At 60.7% G+C, this 16067-nt stretch overlaps 1 protein-coding gene across 1 annotated transcript in view; it reads left to right on the forward strand.

Annotated features, from left to right (window-relative positions):
- Positions 1-16067, forward strand: part of CACNA1F (calcium voltage-gated channel subunit alpha1 F) — a 56797-nt gene that overhangs the window by 10445 nt on the left and 30285 nt on the right. Inside the window, exons 12-18 of the mRNA XM_054014912.1 lie at positions 305-530; positions 7399-7606; positions 8444-8564; positions 8793-8883; positions 9249-9303; positions 9937-9994; positions 10455-10587. Coding sequence (XP_053870887.1) covers positions 305-530; positions 7399-7606; positions 8444-8564; positions 8793-8883; positions 9249-9303; positions 9937-9994; positions 10455-10587 — 892 coding nt within the window. The remainder of the gene's footprint in view (positions 1-304; positions 531-7398; positions 7607-8443; positions 8565-8792; positions 8884-9248; positions 9304-9936; positions 9995-10454; positions 10588-16067) is intronic.

Here is a 16067-nt window from a genome sequence, read left to right on the forward strand (position 1 = left end):
GGCCTCGGGGATCTTCCATCTCCCCCCACGTCCCCGCCAGCCGATCCTAATTCCACCCCCGATCTGCCCCCTGCTCTGGCACCCCGCCAGGCCTCGGGGATCTTCCATCTGCCCCCATTTGTGTCGACTAGCCCCGGTCCTAGAGAACATGCCCGGCCTCGCTCGGAGACCCCCCAGATTACCCTAATCCTGGCCTTGACCGTGCTAACCCGGCAATCCCGGTTCGAGGCGCTGACCCACCCCGAGCCAGCCCCTCCTCCCCCGGGCGTCTGCCCCCCGAGTGACCCCCCCTCTCGCCCCCCAGCCTACGCCAACAAGGTGCTGCTCTCGCTCTTCACGCTGGAGATGCTCCTGAAGTTGTACAGCCTGGGCCTGCAGGCCTATTTCGTCAGCTTCTTCAACCGCTTCGACTGCTTCGTGGTGTGCGGGGGCATCCTGGAGACGGGCCTGGTGGAGCTGCAGGTCATGGAGCCGCTCGGCATCTCCGTGCTCCGCTGCGTCCGCTTGCTGCGCATCTTCAAAGTCACCAGGTCCGTGGGGGGAACCGGGCATCGGGGCCGGGCGTGGGGCTGGGTGTCGGGCGCTGGGCGTGGGGCCGGGCGTGGGGCTGGGTGTCGGGCGCTGAGCGTGGGACTGGGCATCAGGGCTGGGCGTGAGGCTGGGGGGCGGGCTCTGGGCTTGGGGCCGGGCGTGGGGCTGGGTGTCGGGCGCTGGGCGTGGGACCGGGCGTGGGGCTGGGTGTCGGGCACTGTGCGTGGGGCCGGGCGTGGGGCCGGGTGTCGGGTGCTGGGCGTGGGGCTGGGTGTCGGACGCTGGGCGTGGGGCTGGGTGTCGGGCGCTGGGTGTGGGGCCGGGCGCTGGGCGTGGGGCCGGGTGTCGGGCGCTGGGCATGGGGCCGGGTGTCGGGCGCCGGGCGTGGGGCTGGGTGTGGGGCTGGGTGTCGGGCGCTGGGCGTGGGGCCGGCCTGGGACTGGGTGTCGGGCGCTGGGCGTGGGACCGGGCGTGGGGCCGGGTGTCGGGCTGTTGCGGAGTGTGGGGGAGTCAGGGCCCTGCACCCCTCTTCCCGAGATTCACTGCAACTCTCAACCAGCCAGTAAAGCAGAAGGTTTATTTAAGGACAGGAACACAGTCTCAAGCAGAGCGTGTAGGTACGACCAGACCCCCTCAATTAGGTCCCTCTGGGAGGTTCAGGGAGCTTAGACCCCAGCTTGGGGTTCCCTGCGTTGCACCACCCAGCCCCAACCGAAAACTAAACTCCCAGCCCCTCCCGCTGCTCCTCTCCTTTGTTCAGTCTCCCGGGCAGAAGGTGTTAATTCTCCCCACCCCCGTTCCTGGCTCAGGTTACAGCTCAGGTAGCTTCCTTCAAGGGAAGTCCCACATCCCCACTGCAACCCCCCTGCAACATTCCCTGGTCAAATCTGCCCTGCTCCCTGCTCCGTCACATCTCTCCCCCCTTCGAGACTGAACTGAGCGGGGTCACTCTGACCAGTGACCTGGGGAAGTTCAGGGCTCCCTCTCCGGGACAACGCGTCCGCTATCAGGTTGTCAGGTCCCTTCACATGGACCACGTCCATGTCATAATCCTGCAGGAGCAGGCTCCACCTCAGGAGCTTGGCGTTGGCTCCTTTCATCTGGTGCAGCCAGGTCAGGGGAGAGTGGTCGGTGTGCACGGTGAAGTGACGCCCAAAGAGATATGGCTCTAGTTTTTTGAGGGCCCACACCATGGCCAGGCATTCCTTCTCGATGGCCGCGTAGTTCTGCTCCCGGGGTAGCAACTTCTTGCTCAGGTACACGATGGGGTGTCTCTCCCCCTTTTCGTCCTCCTGCATTAACACCGCCCCCAGTCCTGTGTCTGAGGCGTCGGTGAACACCATAAAGGGCTTGTCAAAGTCTGGGTTTGCCAGAACTGGGCCACTGACCAGAGCCTCCTTCAGCGTCCGGAGAGCCTCCTGGCACTCCTCGGTCCAGACCACTTTGTCTGGCTTCCCCTTCTTGCACAGCTCAGTGATGGGGGCGGCTATGGCGCTAAAGTGGGGCACGAACCTCCGATAGTATCCTGCCATCCCAATAAAGGCTTGGACCTGCTTTTTGGTTTGAGGAGCGGGCCAGTCTCTGATCACCTCCACTTTGGCTGGTTCCGGCTTTAGGCAGCCGCTTCCCACCCGGTGGCCTAGGTAGGATACCTCAGCCATCCCCACCTTGCACTTCTCCGGTTTTACGGTCAGCCCAGCCTTCTGGAGTCGGTCCAGCACTTGTCTAACCTGGGATATGTGGTCCTCCCAGGTCTGGCTAAAGACACAGATGTCATCGATATACGCCACGGCAAAACTCTCCATCCCCCTCAGTAGCTGATCCACCAGGCGCTGGAAGGTGGCCGGCGCTCCCTTGAGGCCGAAGGGCAGGGTCAGGAACTCAGAGCCCCAGAGGGGTGACAAAGGCCGATTTCAGCCTGGCATCTGCATCCAGCGGCACTTGCCAATAGCCCTTTGTAAGATCCATGGTGGTAAGGTACCGAGCACCTCCCAGCTTGTCTAGGAGCTCGTCCGGCCTGGGCATGGGGTAGGCATCGGCTACAGTGATGGCATTGAGCTTCCGATAGTCCACACAGAACCGGATCGACCCGTCCTTTTTGGGGACCAGCACAACCGGCGAGGCCCAAGGGCTGGAAGACGGCTGGATCACCCCCAAAGCCAGCATGTCATTGACCTCTCTTTCCAGGTCCTGAGCAGTTTTCCCTGTGGCTCGGAAGGGGGAGCATTTTATAGGCGGGTGCGATCCTGTCTGCACCCGGTGGACAGTCAGATTAGTGCGTCCAGGCTGGTTGGAAAACAGCTGTTGGTACAGATGCAGCACCCCTCCGATCTCAGCTCGCTGGGCAGGGGTTAGCCGATCAGAGAGGGGAATTGCTTCCAGGGGGAAGCCAACTCTTGTCCCAGGGAATAGATCTACTAAAGGGTCATCTCCCTGCCCCTCCCAATGTCCGCACACGGCCAACACCATATTCCCCCTGTCATAATATGGCTTCATCATATTCACATGGTACACCCGGTGGTGGTGTGCCTGGTTCGACAGCTCCACCACATAGTTTACCTCGTTTAGTTGCTTGACAACCTTGAAGGGCCCTTCCCAGGCGGCCTGGAGTTTGTTTTTCCTCACGGGGATGAGGACCATCACCTGATCCCCAGTGGCGAAGGCGCGGGCCCGTGCTGTGCGGTCATACCAGACCTTCTGCTTCCTCTGGGCTCTGGCCAGATTCTCCCTGGCCAGGCCCATGAGCTCGGCAAGTCGTTCCCGGAAGGTCAGGACATACTCCACCACCGACTCTCCCTCGGGAGTGGCCTTCCCTTCCCATTCGTCTCTCATCAGGTCCAGGGGCCCCCTTACCCACCTTCCATATAGCAGTTCGAAAGGCGAAAACCCGGTAGACTCCTGGGGTACCTCCCTGTACGCAAACAGCAGGTGAGGTAAGTACTTGTCCCAGTCCTGCGGGTGCTGATTCATAAATGTTTTCAGCATCATTTTTAGCATCCCATTGAACCTCTCCACCAGCCCGTTGGATTGGGGGTGATATGCTGAGGCCCAGTTGTGCCGGACCCCACATCTCTCCCACAAGCACCGGAGTAGGGCCGACATGAAGTTGGACCCTTGGTCCGTCAAGACTTCCTTGGGGAACCCCACTCGGCTGAAAATGGTCAGCAGCGCATCCGCCACAGTGTCTGCTTCGATGGACGATAAGGGCACTGCCTCGGGGTAGCGGGTGGCGAAATCTACCACCACCAGGATGTATTTCTTCCCAGACCGGGTCGTCTTGCTGAGAGGTCCCACTATGTCCATGGCCACCTTCTGGAAAGGCTCCTCTATGATGGGCAAAGGTCTCAATGCTGCTTTCCCCTTGTCCCGGGCCTTCCCCACCCTCTGGCAGGGGTCACAGGATCGGCAGTACTGCCGGACGTTGGTGAAGACCCCGGGCCAGTAGAAGTTCTGTAGCAGCCTCTGCCTGGTGCGCCGGATCCCCTGGTGCCCTGCGAGAGGGATGTCATGGGCCAGGTACAGTAGCTTGTGGCGAAACTTCTGGGGAACCACCAGCTGCCTCCTGATCCCCCACGACTCCACTTCCCCCGGGGGAGCCCACTCTCGGTACAGGAACCCCTTCTCCCACAGGAACCTCTCCTTGCATCCTCTCCTCATGGTCTGTACCACACTGAGGTCAGCCAGGCCCCTTAGCTTCCGCAGGGAGGGGTCCTTCTGCAACTCGGCCTGGAACTCGGCGGCTGGGGAAGGGATGGGGACCTGCTCCCTCTCGTCGGCTGGGTCGGAAGCCCCAGCCACCCCGAGGCCTGTCCTTGGGTGTTCCCTCCCCACCCGGGAAGGGTTCGGTGCCTCCGGTTGGACATCCTTCCCAAGGTCAGGGCGTAGTGCCCCTCGCCGGCTCTGGCTACGGGTCACGACTAAGGCGGTCTGGGGGCTGCTTGGCCAGTCCTCTAGGTCCCCCCCCATCAACACCTCAGTGGGCAAATGGTGGTGCACTCCCACGTCCTTGGGGCCCTCCTTGGCCCCCCATTTCAGGTGTACCCTCGCTACGGGAACCTTGAATGGGGTCCCGCCCACCCCGGTCAGGGTCAGGAAGGTGTTGGGCACCACCCGATCTGGGGCCACCACCTCGGGCCGGGCCAGTGTCACCTCTGCGCCCGTGTCCCAGTATCCATAAACTTTCTTCCCATCCACCTCGAGGGGAACAAGGCACTCGCTCCGCAGGGACAGCCCCGCGCCAACCCTGTAAACGGAGAACTTTGAATCCGGAGCATCTGGCCCCCTAGAGAAGCTGGCCTGGGGCCCTTCTCTCTCTTGAGCAGTTGATAAGCTGCCAGCCCCTCTTGCGTGAGAAGCCTGTCCCTCGTCCGTCTGGGCCTCTACCAAGTTAACCCGGTGCGGGTTCGGTCTGCTCAGTCTGTCCTTGAGCTTGGGGCACTGGGCCCGAACGTGGCCTCTTCGGCCGCAGTAATAGCAGCTCATGTCCCGTGGGTCCCCTCGAGCCGGTCGGTTGTCCCTGACGCTGGGCATTCCCCGTGGGAGGGGATTCCCCATATTCCCCCTTTGGGAGGCCCCAGGGTGACTCTCTCTCTGCATCGCAGCGGGCCTGTTCCTTTGGGGCTCCTCCCTGCCACCCCCTGACCGGCTCTTTACAAACTCATCAGCCAGCTGCCCTGCGTGTCGCGGGTTCTCTGGCTTTCTGTCCACCAACCACAGCCTCAGGTCGGATGGGCACCGCTCATACAGTTGCTCCAGTACCAGCAGTTTAATCAGGTCCTCCTTCGCCTGGGCCCCACCAGCCCACTTGCTGGCGTATCTTTCCATGCGGGCGGCTAGTTACAGATATGAGATCTCAGGGGTTTTATCCTGACTCCGGAACCTTTCCCAGTACATCTCAGGAGTCAGCCCAAACTCTCGTAGCAGGGCCTTTTTGAATAGTTCGTAGTCCCCTTTCTCTGCCTCTCCCAGTTGGCGGTACAATGCCACGGCTTTGGGGTCCAGTAAGGGGGTAAGGACCCGGAGTCTGTCCGCGGGATCAACCCGGTGCAGCTCGCAGGCCGTCTCAAAGGCCTCCAGGAAGTCATCCATGTCCTCCCCCTCCTTGCGTGGGGCCAGGATGCACTTATCAAAGCTCCGTGCAGTCCTGGGTCCCCCCTCACTCACCGCAGCCGGGGGTTCGCTGCCCCTCAGTCTCGCCAGTTCCAGGTCATGCTGACGCTGTCTCTCATTCTCCTGTCTCTGTCTCTCATTCTCCTCCCGTTCCTGCTGACGCTGTCTCTCTTCACGCTGATGCTGTCTCTCTTCATGCTGTCTCTGTTGTTCACGATCCTCCAGCTCTCTCAGTTTTAGCTCTTTCTCCCATTCCAGCCAATTCCGCTCCCCGGATGCCGAACGTCGCCGGGAGGATCCTCTGCTGGCCGGCGAGCTTCGCCGGGAGGATCCCCTGCTGGCCGGGGGGGTCACGGCGCCTTCGGTATTTGCTGGGCTCCTCCCCACCCTTCCCTTAGGCATAGGAAGGAGGGGTCTCGGGAAGCCCTCAGCAGCCGGCTGACCACTCCCCGCTGGGACAGACACTGGTGCCTGCGCTGCATTTGCCAGGCTGCTTCCCTGAGACACAGGGATCAGTTCATTCGCGCGATCTTCCGCCTCCAGCCGGGCAATGAGCTGTTCTTTGGTGAGCCTCCCAATGCACAGCCCCCTCTGCTTGCACAGCTCCACCAGGTCGCTCTTAAGCCGCTTGGCATACATCTTCCTGCTGGCCACTCACCGGCCTGTGTGCTCACAGCTCCCCACAGTTCCCAGGGGGACCCCTAGTGTGCCAGCCCTTCTCGAGGTCACCACCTCTCTGCCAGGGTCGAGCTGCAGACTCCTCCGCCCCTGGGACCACTCGCTGCGATCCCCCCGGGGGACCCTGTTACTGCAAAAGTCCTTCTCGCTGGTCACACACTCCCAGGGGTAATAACCATCTCTCTCTCACTCTTCAGCACGCCTGGTCCCCGTCCATCCCCCTTCGTTTTACTGCTCCCCAGTCACTTACTGCAGGAAGCGCCGTCCACGGGGTGCAGTAGATCCCACCTTTGCCACCAGTTGTTGCGGAGTGTGGGGGAGTTAGGGCCCTGCACCCCTCTCCGAGATTCACTGCGACTCTCAACCAGCCAGTAAAGCAGAAGGTTTATTTAAGGACAGGAACACAGTATCAAGCACAGCGTGTAGGTACGACCAGACCCCCTCAATTAGGTCCCTCTGGGAGGTTCAGGGAGCTTAGACCCCAGCTTGGGGTTCCCTGCGTTGCACCACCCAGCCCCAACCGAAACTAAACTCAAAACTCCTCCCACTGCACCTCTCCTTTGTTCAGTCTCCCGGGCAGAAGGTGTTAATTCTCCCCACCCCCGTTCCTGGCTCAGGTTACAGCTCAGGTAGCTTCCTTCAAGGGAAGTCCCACATCCCCACTGCAACCCCCCTGCAACATTCCCAGGTCAAATCTGCCCTGCTCCCTGCTCCGTCACACGGGCGCTGTGCGTGGGGCCGGGCGTGGGGCCGGGTGTCGGGTGCTGGGCGTGGGGCTGGGTGTCGGACGCTGGGCGTGGGGCTGGGTGTCGGGCGCTGGGCGTGGGGCCGGGCGTGGGGCCGGGTGTCGGGCGCCGGGCGTGGGGCCGGGCGTCGGGCGCCGGGCATGGGGCCGGGCGTGGGGCGCTGGGCGTGGGGCCGGGCGTGGGCCCGGGTGTCGGACGCTGGGCGTGGAGCCGGGTGTCGGACGCTGGGCGTGGGGCCGGGCGCGGGGCTGGATGTTGGGCGCTGGGCGTGGGGCCGGGCTGGCCACGGGCTGGGCCCCCTAACCGGCCGTGGGTCGCGCCGTCTCCCCCCCAGGCACTGGGCGTCACTGAGTAACCTGGTGGCCTCGCTGCTCAACTCCATGAAATCCATCGCATCCCTGCTCCTCCTGCTCTTCCTCTTCATCATCATCTTCTCCCTGCTGGGGATGCAGCTCTTCGGGGGCAAGTTCAACTTCGACGAGACCCAGACCAAACGCAGCACCTTCGACACCTTCCCGCAGGCCCTGCTCACCGTCTTCCAGGTACCCCCTGCGGCCCCCCCGCACCCTCTGGGACCCCCCCTGGAACCCCCACCTTCGACACCTTCCCGCAGGCCCTGCTCACCGTCTTCCAGGTACCCCCTGCGGCCCCCCCCGCGCCCCCTGGGACCCCCCCTGGAACCCCCACCTTCGACACCTTCCCGCAGGCCCTGCTCACCGTCTTCCAGGTACCCCCTGCGGCCCCCCCCGCGCCCCCTGGGACCTCCCCTGGAACCCCCACCTTCGACACCTTCCCGCAGGCCCTGCTCACCGTCTTCCAGGTACCCCCTGCGGCCCCCCTGGGACCCCCCCTGGGACCCCCACCTTCGACACCTTCCCGCAGGCCCTGCTCACCGTCTTCCAGGTACCGCCTGGGGCCCCCCCGCGCCCCCTGGGACCCCCCCTGGGAGCCCCCACCTTCGACACCTTCCCGCAGGCCCTGCTCACCGTCTTCCAGGTACCCCCTGCGGCCCCCCCGCGCCCCCTGGGACCCCCCCTGGGACCCCCACCTTCGAAACCTTCCCGCAGGCCCTGCTCACCGTCTTCCAGGTACCCCCTGCGGCCCCCCCGCGCCCCCTGGGACCCCCCTGGGACCCCCACCTTCGACACCTTCCCGCAGGCCCTGCTCACCATCTTCCAGGTACCCCCCCCCCCCGGGACTGCCCAGCCCCCTCCCCCCAGCCCCCCTGGGACCCCCACCTTCAATATCTTCCCGCAAGCCCTGCTCACCGTCTTCCAGGTACCCCCCTGCCCCCCAGGGCCACTCCCCCGGGACCCCCTGCTCCCTCCAGGGGGACATGGCAGCCCCCTGCCCCCACTGACGGCTGCCTGGCCCCCCAGATCCTGACGGGCGAGGACTGGAACGCGGTGATGTACGACGGCATCATGGCCTACGGGGGGCCCTACTTCCCCGGCATGCTGGTCTGCGTTTACTTCATCATCCTCTTCATCTGCGGCAACTGTACCCGGGGGGCTACAGGGGGCTGGTGGGGGCTACAGAGGCCGGGGAGGGGGCCGGGGGAGTTGACAGCCAGCTGGCGAGTAGTGGGGGCAGATCCCGGGCTGGGGGGTGGATCAGGAGCTGGTGGCAGGAGGGAGTCAGGCAGTAGCATGTGCGGGGGTGAGTGGATTTGAGGGGGGCTGGGACAGGGGTTCCCCCTGCACCCCCATTTCCTGAGCCCCCCCCCAGATATCCTGCTGAACGTCTTCCTGGCCATTGCGGTGGACAATCTGGCCGATGGGGACAACATCAACTCGTCCAAGGAGGAGGAGAGCAAAAAGTGAGGTGCCCGGACGCCTGGGTTCTCTCCCTGACTCTGGGAGGGGAGGGGAGTGGAGGCTGATGCGGGGCGGGGATGGCTGGGAGCCAGGACTCCTGGGTTCTCTCCCCACATCTGGGAGGAGAGTGGGGTCTAGTGGTTAGAGCAGGGGGGCTGGGAGCCTGGATGCTTGGGTTCTCCTCCAGCTCTGGCAGGGGAGTGGGGTCTAGTGGTTAGAGCAGGGGGGCTGGGAGCCTGGATGCTTGGGTTCTCCTCCAGCTCTGGCAGGGGAGTGGGGTCTAGTGGTTGGGGGCGGTGGTGGGCTGAGCGCCCGGATGCCTGGGTTCTCTCCCCATCTCTGCTCCGAGCCCCCCTGTTCCCCGCAGGGGGAAGGCGGCGGACGAAGGCCAGGGCAGCGGCACCCAGGACGGCAGCGTGATGGTAAGAAGTGCCCCCCCCCCCCCCGTTTCCCCTCCTCGCAGCCCCTTCTCTGTCCTCAGTTGGGGCCCCCTCTCTTCCGCCCTCTGGCTCCCCACTGGCCATAGTCCGGAGTCCCGGGTGCCAGGCGGGGACCCGGGGTCACACCCCCTCTCTCCCCACCTCGTTGAACACGCAGCACATGGGGGAAACTGAGGCACGCCCAGCGCAGCGCATTCAGACACCCCCCCACTTGGTCCTGCCCCCGGCGCGTGGTCGGCCCCCGGGGTCGTTTGGTACCAGGGGGTGAACAGCCGTTTTCGGCATGGGGGGCCGGGCCTCAGACAGCCAGGAGTGGGTCATGCCTGGGTCTCTGCAAAGAGCAAGCACCCTGTCGTCCCGTCCCCCCCCGCCGGTTAACCAGGCAGCATGCCAGGGAAACTGAGGCACACGCACAATACTCATCCAAAACTTTCTGAACAATTCCCTCTCCGTCACAATGGGGTTTGGCCTGGACGCTGGGGTTCACGCCAGGGGCAGGGGAGCTGTAATCCCCTGGCGGGGGTCTGGCTACCCCACCACAGCGCAGGGCTCAGCCCCTCCAGCAGGGGGGGCAGGGACACACACAGACCTGAGCTCCTACTGCCCTCTGCCCAGGTGCCGTGCGAGGAGGAAGAGGAGGAGGAGGACGACGACGAAGGGAGCGAAGAAGGAGGTAGGAAGGGCGGGTCTGACTTCCCAGCTGGGGGCGCCGTGGGGCAGGGCAGGGGGCAGGGCAGGGGGCGCTGTGGGGTAGGGTGGGGGGCTTGGGGGCACCGTGGGGTAGGGTGTGGGGCAGGGCAGGGGGTCGCTCTCCCCTCGGGCGCTGGGACCTTTGATCCGTGGCTGCTGGTCTTGACCCTACTGTATTTTTAGATCCTATCATGATGAATAGGAACCCGGACTCCTGGGTTCTCTCCCGGCTCTGGGAGGGGAGTGGGGGCTGGTGGTTAGAGCAGGGGGGCTGGGAGCCCGGACTCCTGGGTTCTCTCCCCGGCTCTGAGAGGGGAGTGGGTCTGGTGGTGAGAGCGGGAAGCTGGGAGCCAGGACTCCTGGGTTCTCTGCTCGGGGAGGGGCTGGCTGAGCCCAGCGGGGCCTGGCCCGGTCCCCACACCCGCTGCCCGTCTGCCCCGCAGGGGAGGAGACCGAGGGGGGCGACCAGGAGAGCCTGGCCGAGTCCCACCTGGACAAGCTGGAGGAGGCGCCGGCAGAGAAAGTCCTGCCCATCCCGGCCGGCAGCGCCTTCTTCATCCTGAGCAGCACCAACCCGTGAGTGGGGCCTGGGGCCTTCAGGGGGCAGGGAATGGGGTCTGAGGCCTGTCCCCTCTGGGGGGCGCCGGCTCCCATCGGCCCCAGGGCAGGGACTGGCTGGCTCAGGGGGGCTGGGAACGGGGTCTGAGGCCTGTCCCCTCTGGGGGGCGCCGGCTCCCACCCGGCCCCAGGGCAGGGACTGGCTGGCTCAGGGGGTGGGGAGTGGGGCAGGGGCCTGTCCCCTCTGGGGGGCGCCGGCTCCCATCGGCCCCAGGGCAGGGACTGGCTCGCTCAGGGGGGCGGGGAATGGGGCAGGGGCCTGTCCCCTCTGGGGGGCGCCGGCTCCCATCAGCCCCAGGGCAGGGACTGGCTGGCTCAGGGGGGCGGGGAATGGGGCAGGGGTCTGTCCCCTCTGGGGGGCGCCGGCTCCCATCAGCCCCAGGGCAGGGACTGGCTGGCTCAGGGGGGCGGGGAATGGGGCAGGGGTCTGTCCCCTCTGGGGGGCGCCGGCTCCCATCGGCCCCAGGGCAGGGACTGGCTCGCTCAGGGGGGCGGGGAATGGGGCAGGGGCCTGTCCCCTCTGGGGGGCGCCGGCTCCCATCGGCCCCAGGGCGGGGACTGGCTGGCTCAGGGGGGCGGGGAATGGGGCAGGGGTCTGTCCCCTCTAGGGGGTGCTGTTGTACTTAAAGTCCTGCACAGGATCTTTTCAGGGGGAATAAGACAAAACGCCACATTTATTAGTGATACATGTATTCATTAACACTGTATTATATGTATATAATATATTACACTTACACTCACACACACACACACACACACACACACACTCCGTTTTGTTGTTACCAATTAGTTGCTCCCCTTAACTTCACTGGCCAGGTGAGTTAGATGGGGGAGGGGGTGGAGCCGGGCTTCTGCCGATCCGGATCAATGCTCCCATGTTGACAAGACGAGACCCGGGGTCCTGTGCAAGACACCTCACTTTTATAGCAGCTTCCCTCTTATGCAAATCTACAGTTGAGGCTGTCTGGAGGTGTTGCCTTCCATGCCTTGCTCATCCACACCTCATTCATTCAACAGGGCAATTGATTAAGAGGGGGGGGGGGGGAGAGCTCTTGTTCTACTGCTAGCAAACAGAAATTTTTCTTCTATCTTATTCTATCCTTAGGGCTATAATATTATACCAAGGGCAATGCAAAGTTTCTAAATGAGGCTTTGATACAAAGTCCCATGAAAACAGAGGTTACATGTGGGTAGACCCACCACAAGGTTATATGAAGAGGCACAATGTAAAGTCATATGAAAATTATCAGAGATTTATCTACATTGTCCCCCTTTTGACCTCTCAAGAACAATTCTTGAGTGGTCACCATATAATTTTTTTTGTATTTGTTGCAAACAAACCAAACAATTATAACCAGGTGAATATAACTAAAACCATTAAAATTGACTAAACACCAGATATAACATAAACACAAATGCAAACAATTATAATTATAATAATTGGAAATACAACAAAACCATTACCATTACAATAATTGGGTACATTGACAAACAAAATGAGGCCCAAGTTTGATGCTGCAACAGCCATCAAACAATAAAAGTCACTGAGGTCAGGACCTTCTTGAGCACACACAACAAATAAGATTTTGTAGGAGTACCACAGTTGTTATGCAAGGTTAAGCTAAAATGTTGTAGAATTTCCTATTTTTAACAGTTGTTTGCAGAGGTTTCTGGGGACCTGAAAGATGGGGCCATACAATTATGGACCAAGGTCTTACAGGTTATGGGGGCCCAAGAACTACCCTTCAGGGCTTGGGGAAATAGAACCAGAGTGCATAGAGGAAAGTGTGGAATTAATAATAATACAAGCAAATGTAACTAACAATACAAATGTATTAATAACAAAAATTAACAACACAATGACTATTAGAGAACCTAACAAAAAATAAACCTGATGCCCTGGGGACCAAAGTGTTTTGGACACAAGTGGTGATTGATAAGTTGGATGGAGATGGGGGAAGAAGAGAGAGGAAAAGACATTTGCCCTGTCTAGTGTAGTATCCCCCCTCTCTCTCTGGACCCAATGCTAGCACAGGACACCACCAGAGACAGACACAGAACATGCAACACAGAACACTGAACACAGACTTTGTCATGACACTAGAACCATGGTATTTTATAACTCTTCAGCTGGTACCAGCTCTCCTGATGTTCTGGTTCAGAGCCTGAAAGATAGAAGCTTGGAAACAAATTAGCACAGTGCTTTCACCCTGGCAGAACCTGCTTGGTCTCTGCCACAGTGTGTTTGGTACTTGGGGCTGCACAAATGCTAATTAAGTGGTGTATTGCTTGTGAGTGTAAATCCTCCCTTTCTCTCAGTAAAAGGGCGTTAACACTCCATCTAGAAAAAAAATTCTGTTTTAAAATCTCCAGCCATTTTGCCATGGCCTGGAGATCTGAGGCACAAGCAGGCACTGTTGTTAACTGTTTCAATGGCATTCTGGCCCTGGGAGGAGGAATTTACCCAAATATCCCAAATATCCCCCTTCCCAATCTCCAGAGGGGTCCCAAAGGTCTGCCCCCTTCTGGGGTGTTAAATGTTTCTTCTCCTGATGTTACTGCTGCTGTAAGATTTGAGAGTGCTGTTTTAACTCTCTGTACCCAACCTGTTTTCGGTTTCTCTATCTGTTGCTTGCCTGGGCCCGATCCTGCTTTTTCCAATAAACAGTTCCTTTCCATGGGCACAAGCCTTGTTCCACTACCAATTTAGCAAGGAGGGTGGGCTTTCCAACTAGCCCCCACCCTTCCTGGTCCCATTTCTTAAACATTTTTTTTTAAATTGTGAAATTACCACAATATTACTTACAAAACAAACAAACATAAACCACACTACACTGCCCAAACTCCTATATCCTTCAGAGTTTGGTTTAACAGAACAAGATCTGTATCTTTAGGGTTACCATACGTCCGGATTTTCCCGGACATGTCCGGCTTTTGGGGGTTCAAATCTCCGTCCGGGGGGAAATCCCCAAAAGCCGGGCATGTCCGGGAAAATCGGGAGGGAGGGATGGAGGGCTCGGGCGGGGCCTCTTTGGCCAGGCCGGTGCGGGGCCGGGCCGGGGTCGCGGGGCCGGGGGCATGGTGCCGGGCCAGGCGCGGGGCCGGGCGGGGAGCCGGTCCAGGGTAGCGGGGGGGGGGTGCGCCGGGCCGCGGGGCCGGGCGGGGAGCCGGTCCAGGGTAGCGGGGGGGTGCGCCGGGCCGCGGGGCCGGGCGGGGAGCCGGTCCAGGGTAGCGGGGGGGTGCGCCGGGCCGCGGGGCCGGGCGGGGAGCCGGTCCGGGGTAGCGGGGGGGTGCGCCTGGCCGCGGGGCCGGGCGGGGAGCTGGTCCGGGGTAGCGGGGGTGTTGCGGAGTATTGGGGGACTCAGGGCCCTGCACCCCCGGCTTCCTGCGATTCACCATGACTCTCAGCCAGCCAGTAAAGCAGAAGGTTTATTTGGATGACAGGAATACAGTCCAAGACAGGTCTTGCAGGCACAGACAACAGGGCCCCCCTCAGTTAGGTCCATCTTGGGGTCCCCGGGCATCCCAGCCCAGCCCCCCTTGGGAGGTCAGAGCCATCTCTGCCCCACAGCCCTCTCTCCCTGCCTGCTTCCAGCACTCTCCTCCAGCGACCCCTCCCACAGCCTTTGTTCAGTTTCCCGGGCTAAGGAGTCGCCTCCCCTTCAACCCCTTCCTGGGTTCTCATGTTACACACTCAGGTATGCGCCCTCGGGCAGATCCCATCCTGCAATGCAGACTATCCCAGAACACTCCCCTGTCAGCATTCACAGACCACCGTGAGAACAGGCCCAGTTCGTCACAGGGGGGGTGCGCCGGGCCGCGGGGCTGGGCGGGGAGCAGGGGGTGCGCGGGGCCACGGGCCGGTCCGGGGTCGCGGGGCCGGGCCGCTGGGGGGTGCGCGGGGCCGGGAGCCGGTCCGGGATAGCGGGGGGGTGCGCTGGGCCGCCGGGGGCCGGCAGTGCTGGGCGGGCCGGGGGCGGTGGGCCGGGGCCGGCACCCCAGGGCCCGAGCCGACCCAGGCTGGCGCCGCCGGGGGGCCAGCCTGGGCCGCGCCTGCTCCCCCCACACCCCCCCTTACCAGCTTCAGGCTTCCCGCGAATTTAATATTCGCGGGAAGCAGGGGAGGGGGCGGAGACTTTGGGGAGGGGGCGGAGTTGGGGAGGGGGCATGGGCGGGGCTGGGGGCGGGGCCGAGGCCCCGTGGAGTGTCCTCCATTTGGAGGCACAAAATATGGTAACCGTATGTATCTTATGTTTTTAACCCACTTTGGGCCAGAGGGAGAGACGCTAAGCTTCCCTCTGTGGTTCATACACCAATTATACAAATCCTTCCCCGGATCAGAGTGAGAAACACTAAGTTCTCCTCTTTAGCTCAGTCTTGCTACGGCTGAGGGTGTATGTACCTCTACAACACAATTGAAACCTAAACTCCTATATCCTTCAGAGTTTGGTTAATTAACTGAAAGTTTACGCTCTTTTTCCTCTAGTGCCAGGCTTGCTAAAGCTGGCGGTGTGCACACCAGTTTGATAATAACTGTGGGTTCTATGCTTGCTCCCCATTTCGCATTCTCCACCAAAATGTTGTACTTAAAGTCCTGCACAGGATCTTTTCAAGGGGAATAAGGCAAAACGCCACATTTATTAGTGATACATGTATTCATTAACACTGTATCATATGCATATAATATATTACACTTACACTCACACACACACACACACACTCCGTCTTGTTACCAATTAGTTGCTCCCCTTTACAATGTAGATAAATCTTTGATAATTTTCACATGACTTTACATTGTGCCTCTTCATATAACCTCGTGGTGGGTCTACCCACGTGTGACCTCTGTTTTCATGGGACTTTGTATCAAAGCCTCATTTAGAAACTTTGCATTGCCCTTGGTATAATATTATAGCCCCTCAGGATAGAATAAGATAGAAGAAAATTTTCTTTTTGCTAGCAGTAGAACAAGAGCTCTCCCCCCCCCACTCTTAATCAATTGCCCTGTTGAATGAATGAGGTGTGGATGAGCAAGGCATGGAAGGCAGCACCTCCAGACAGCCTCAACCCTTGGAGAGGGGCTGGGAGCCAGACCCAAGGACAATAAAACGTGTCAAGTGGGCTCATTAAAGACAAGCAGACATACCGACGGCCTCGGGGGTTAGAAGCGAGCACCTTCTTTTGGAAACACCCTCTTTGCAGCATTGGGACAACACTCAAAAAGAAGAACAGGAGTACTTGTGGCACCTTAGAGACTAACACATTTATTAGAGCATAAGCTTTCGTGGGCTACAGCCCACTTCTTCGGATGCATCTAGAATGGAACATATATTGAGGAGATATATATACACACATACAGAGAGCATGAACAGGTGGGAGTTGTCTTACCAACTCTGAGAGGCCAATTAATTAAGAGAAAAAAAACTTTTGAAGTGATAATC

The sequence above is a fragment of the Malaclemys terrapin genome (assembly GCF_027887155.1).
Source record: "Malaclemys terrapin pileata isolate rMalTer1 chromosome 20 unlocalized genomic scaffold, rMalTer1.hap1 SUPER_20_unloc_1, whole genome shotgun sequence".
Classification (NCBI taxonomy): domain Eukaryota; kingdom Metazoa; phylum Chordata; order Testudines; family Emydidae; genus Malaclemys; species Malaclemys terrapin.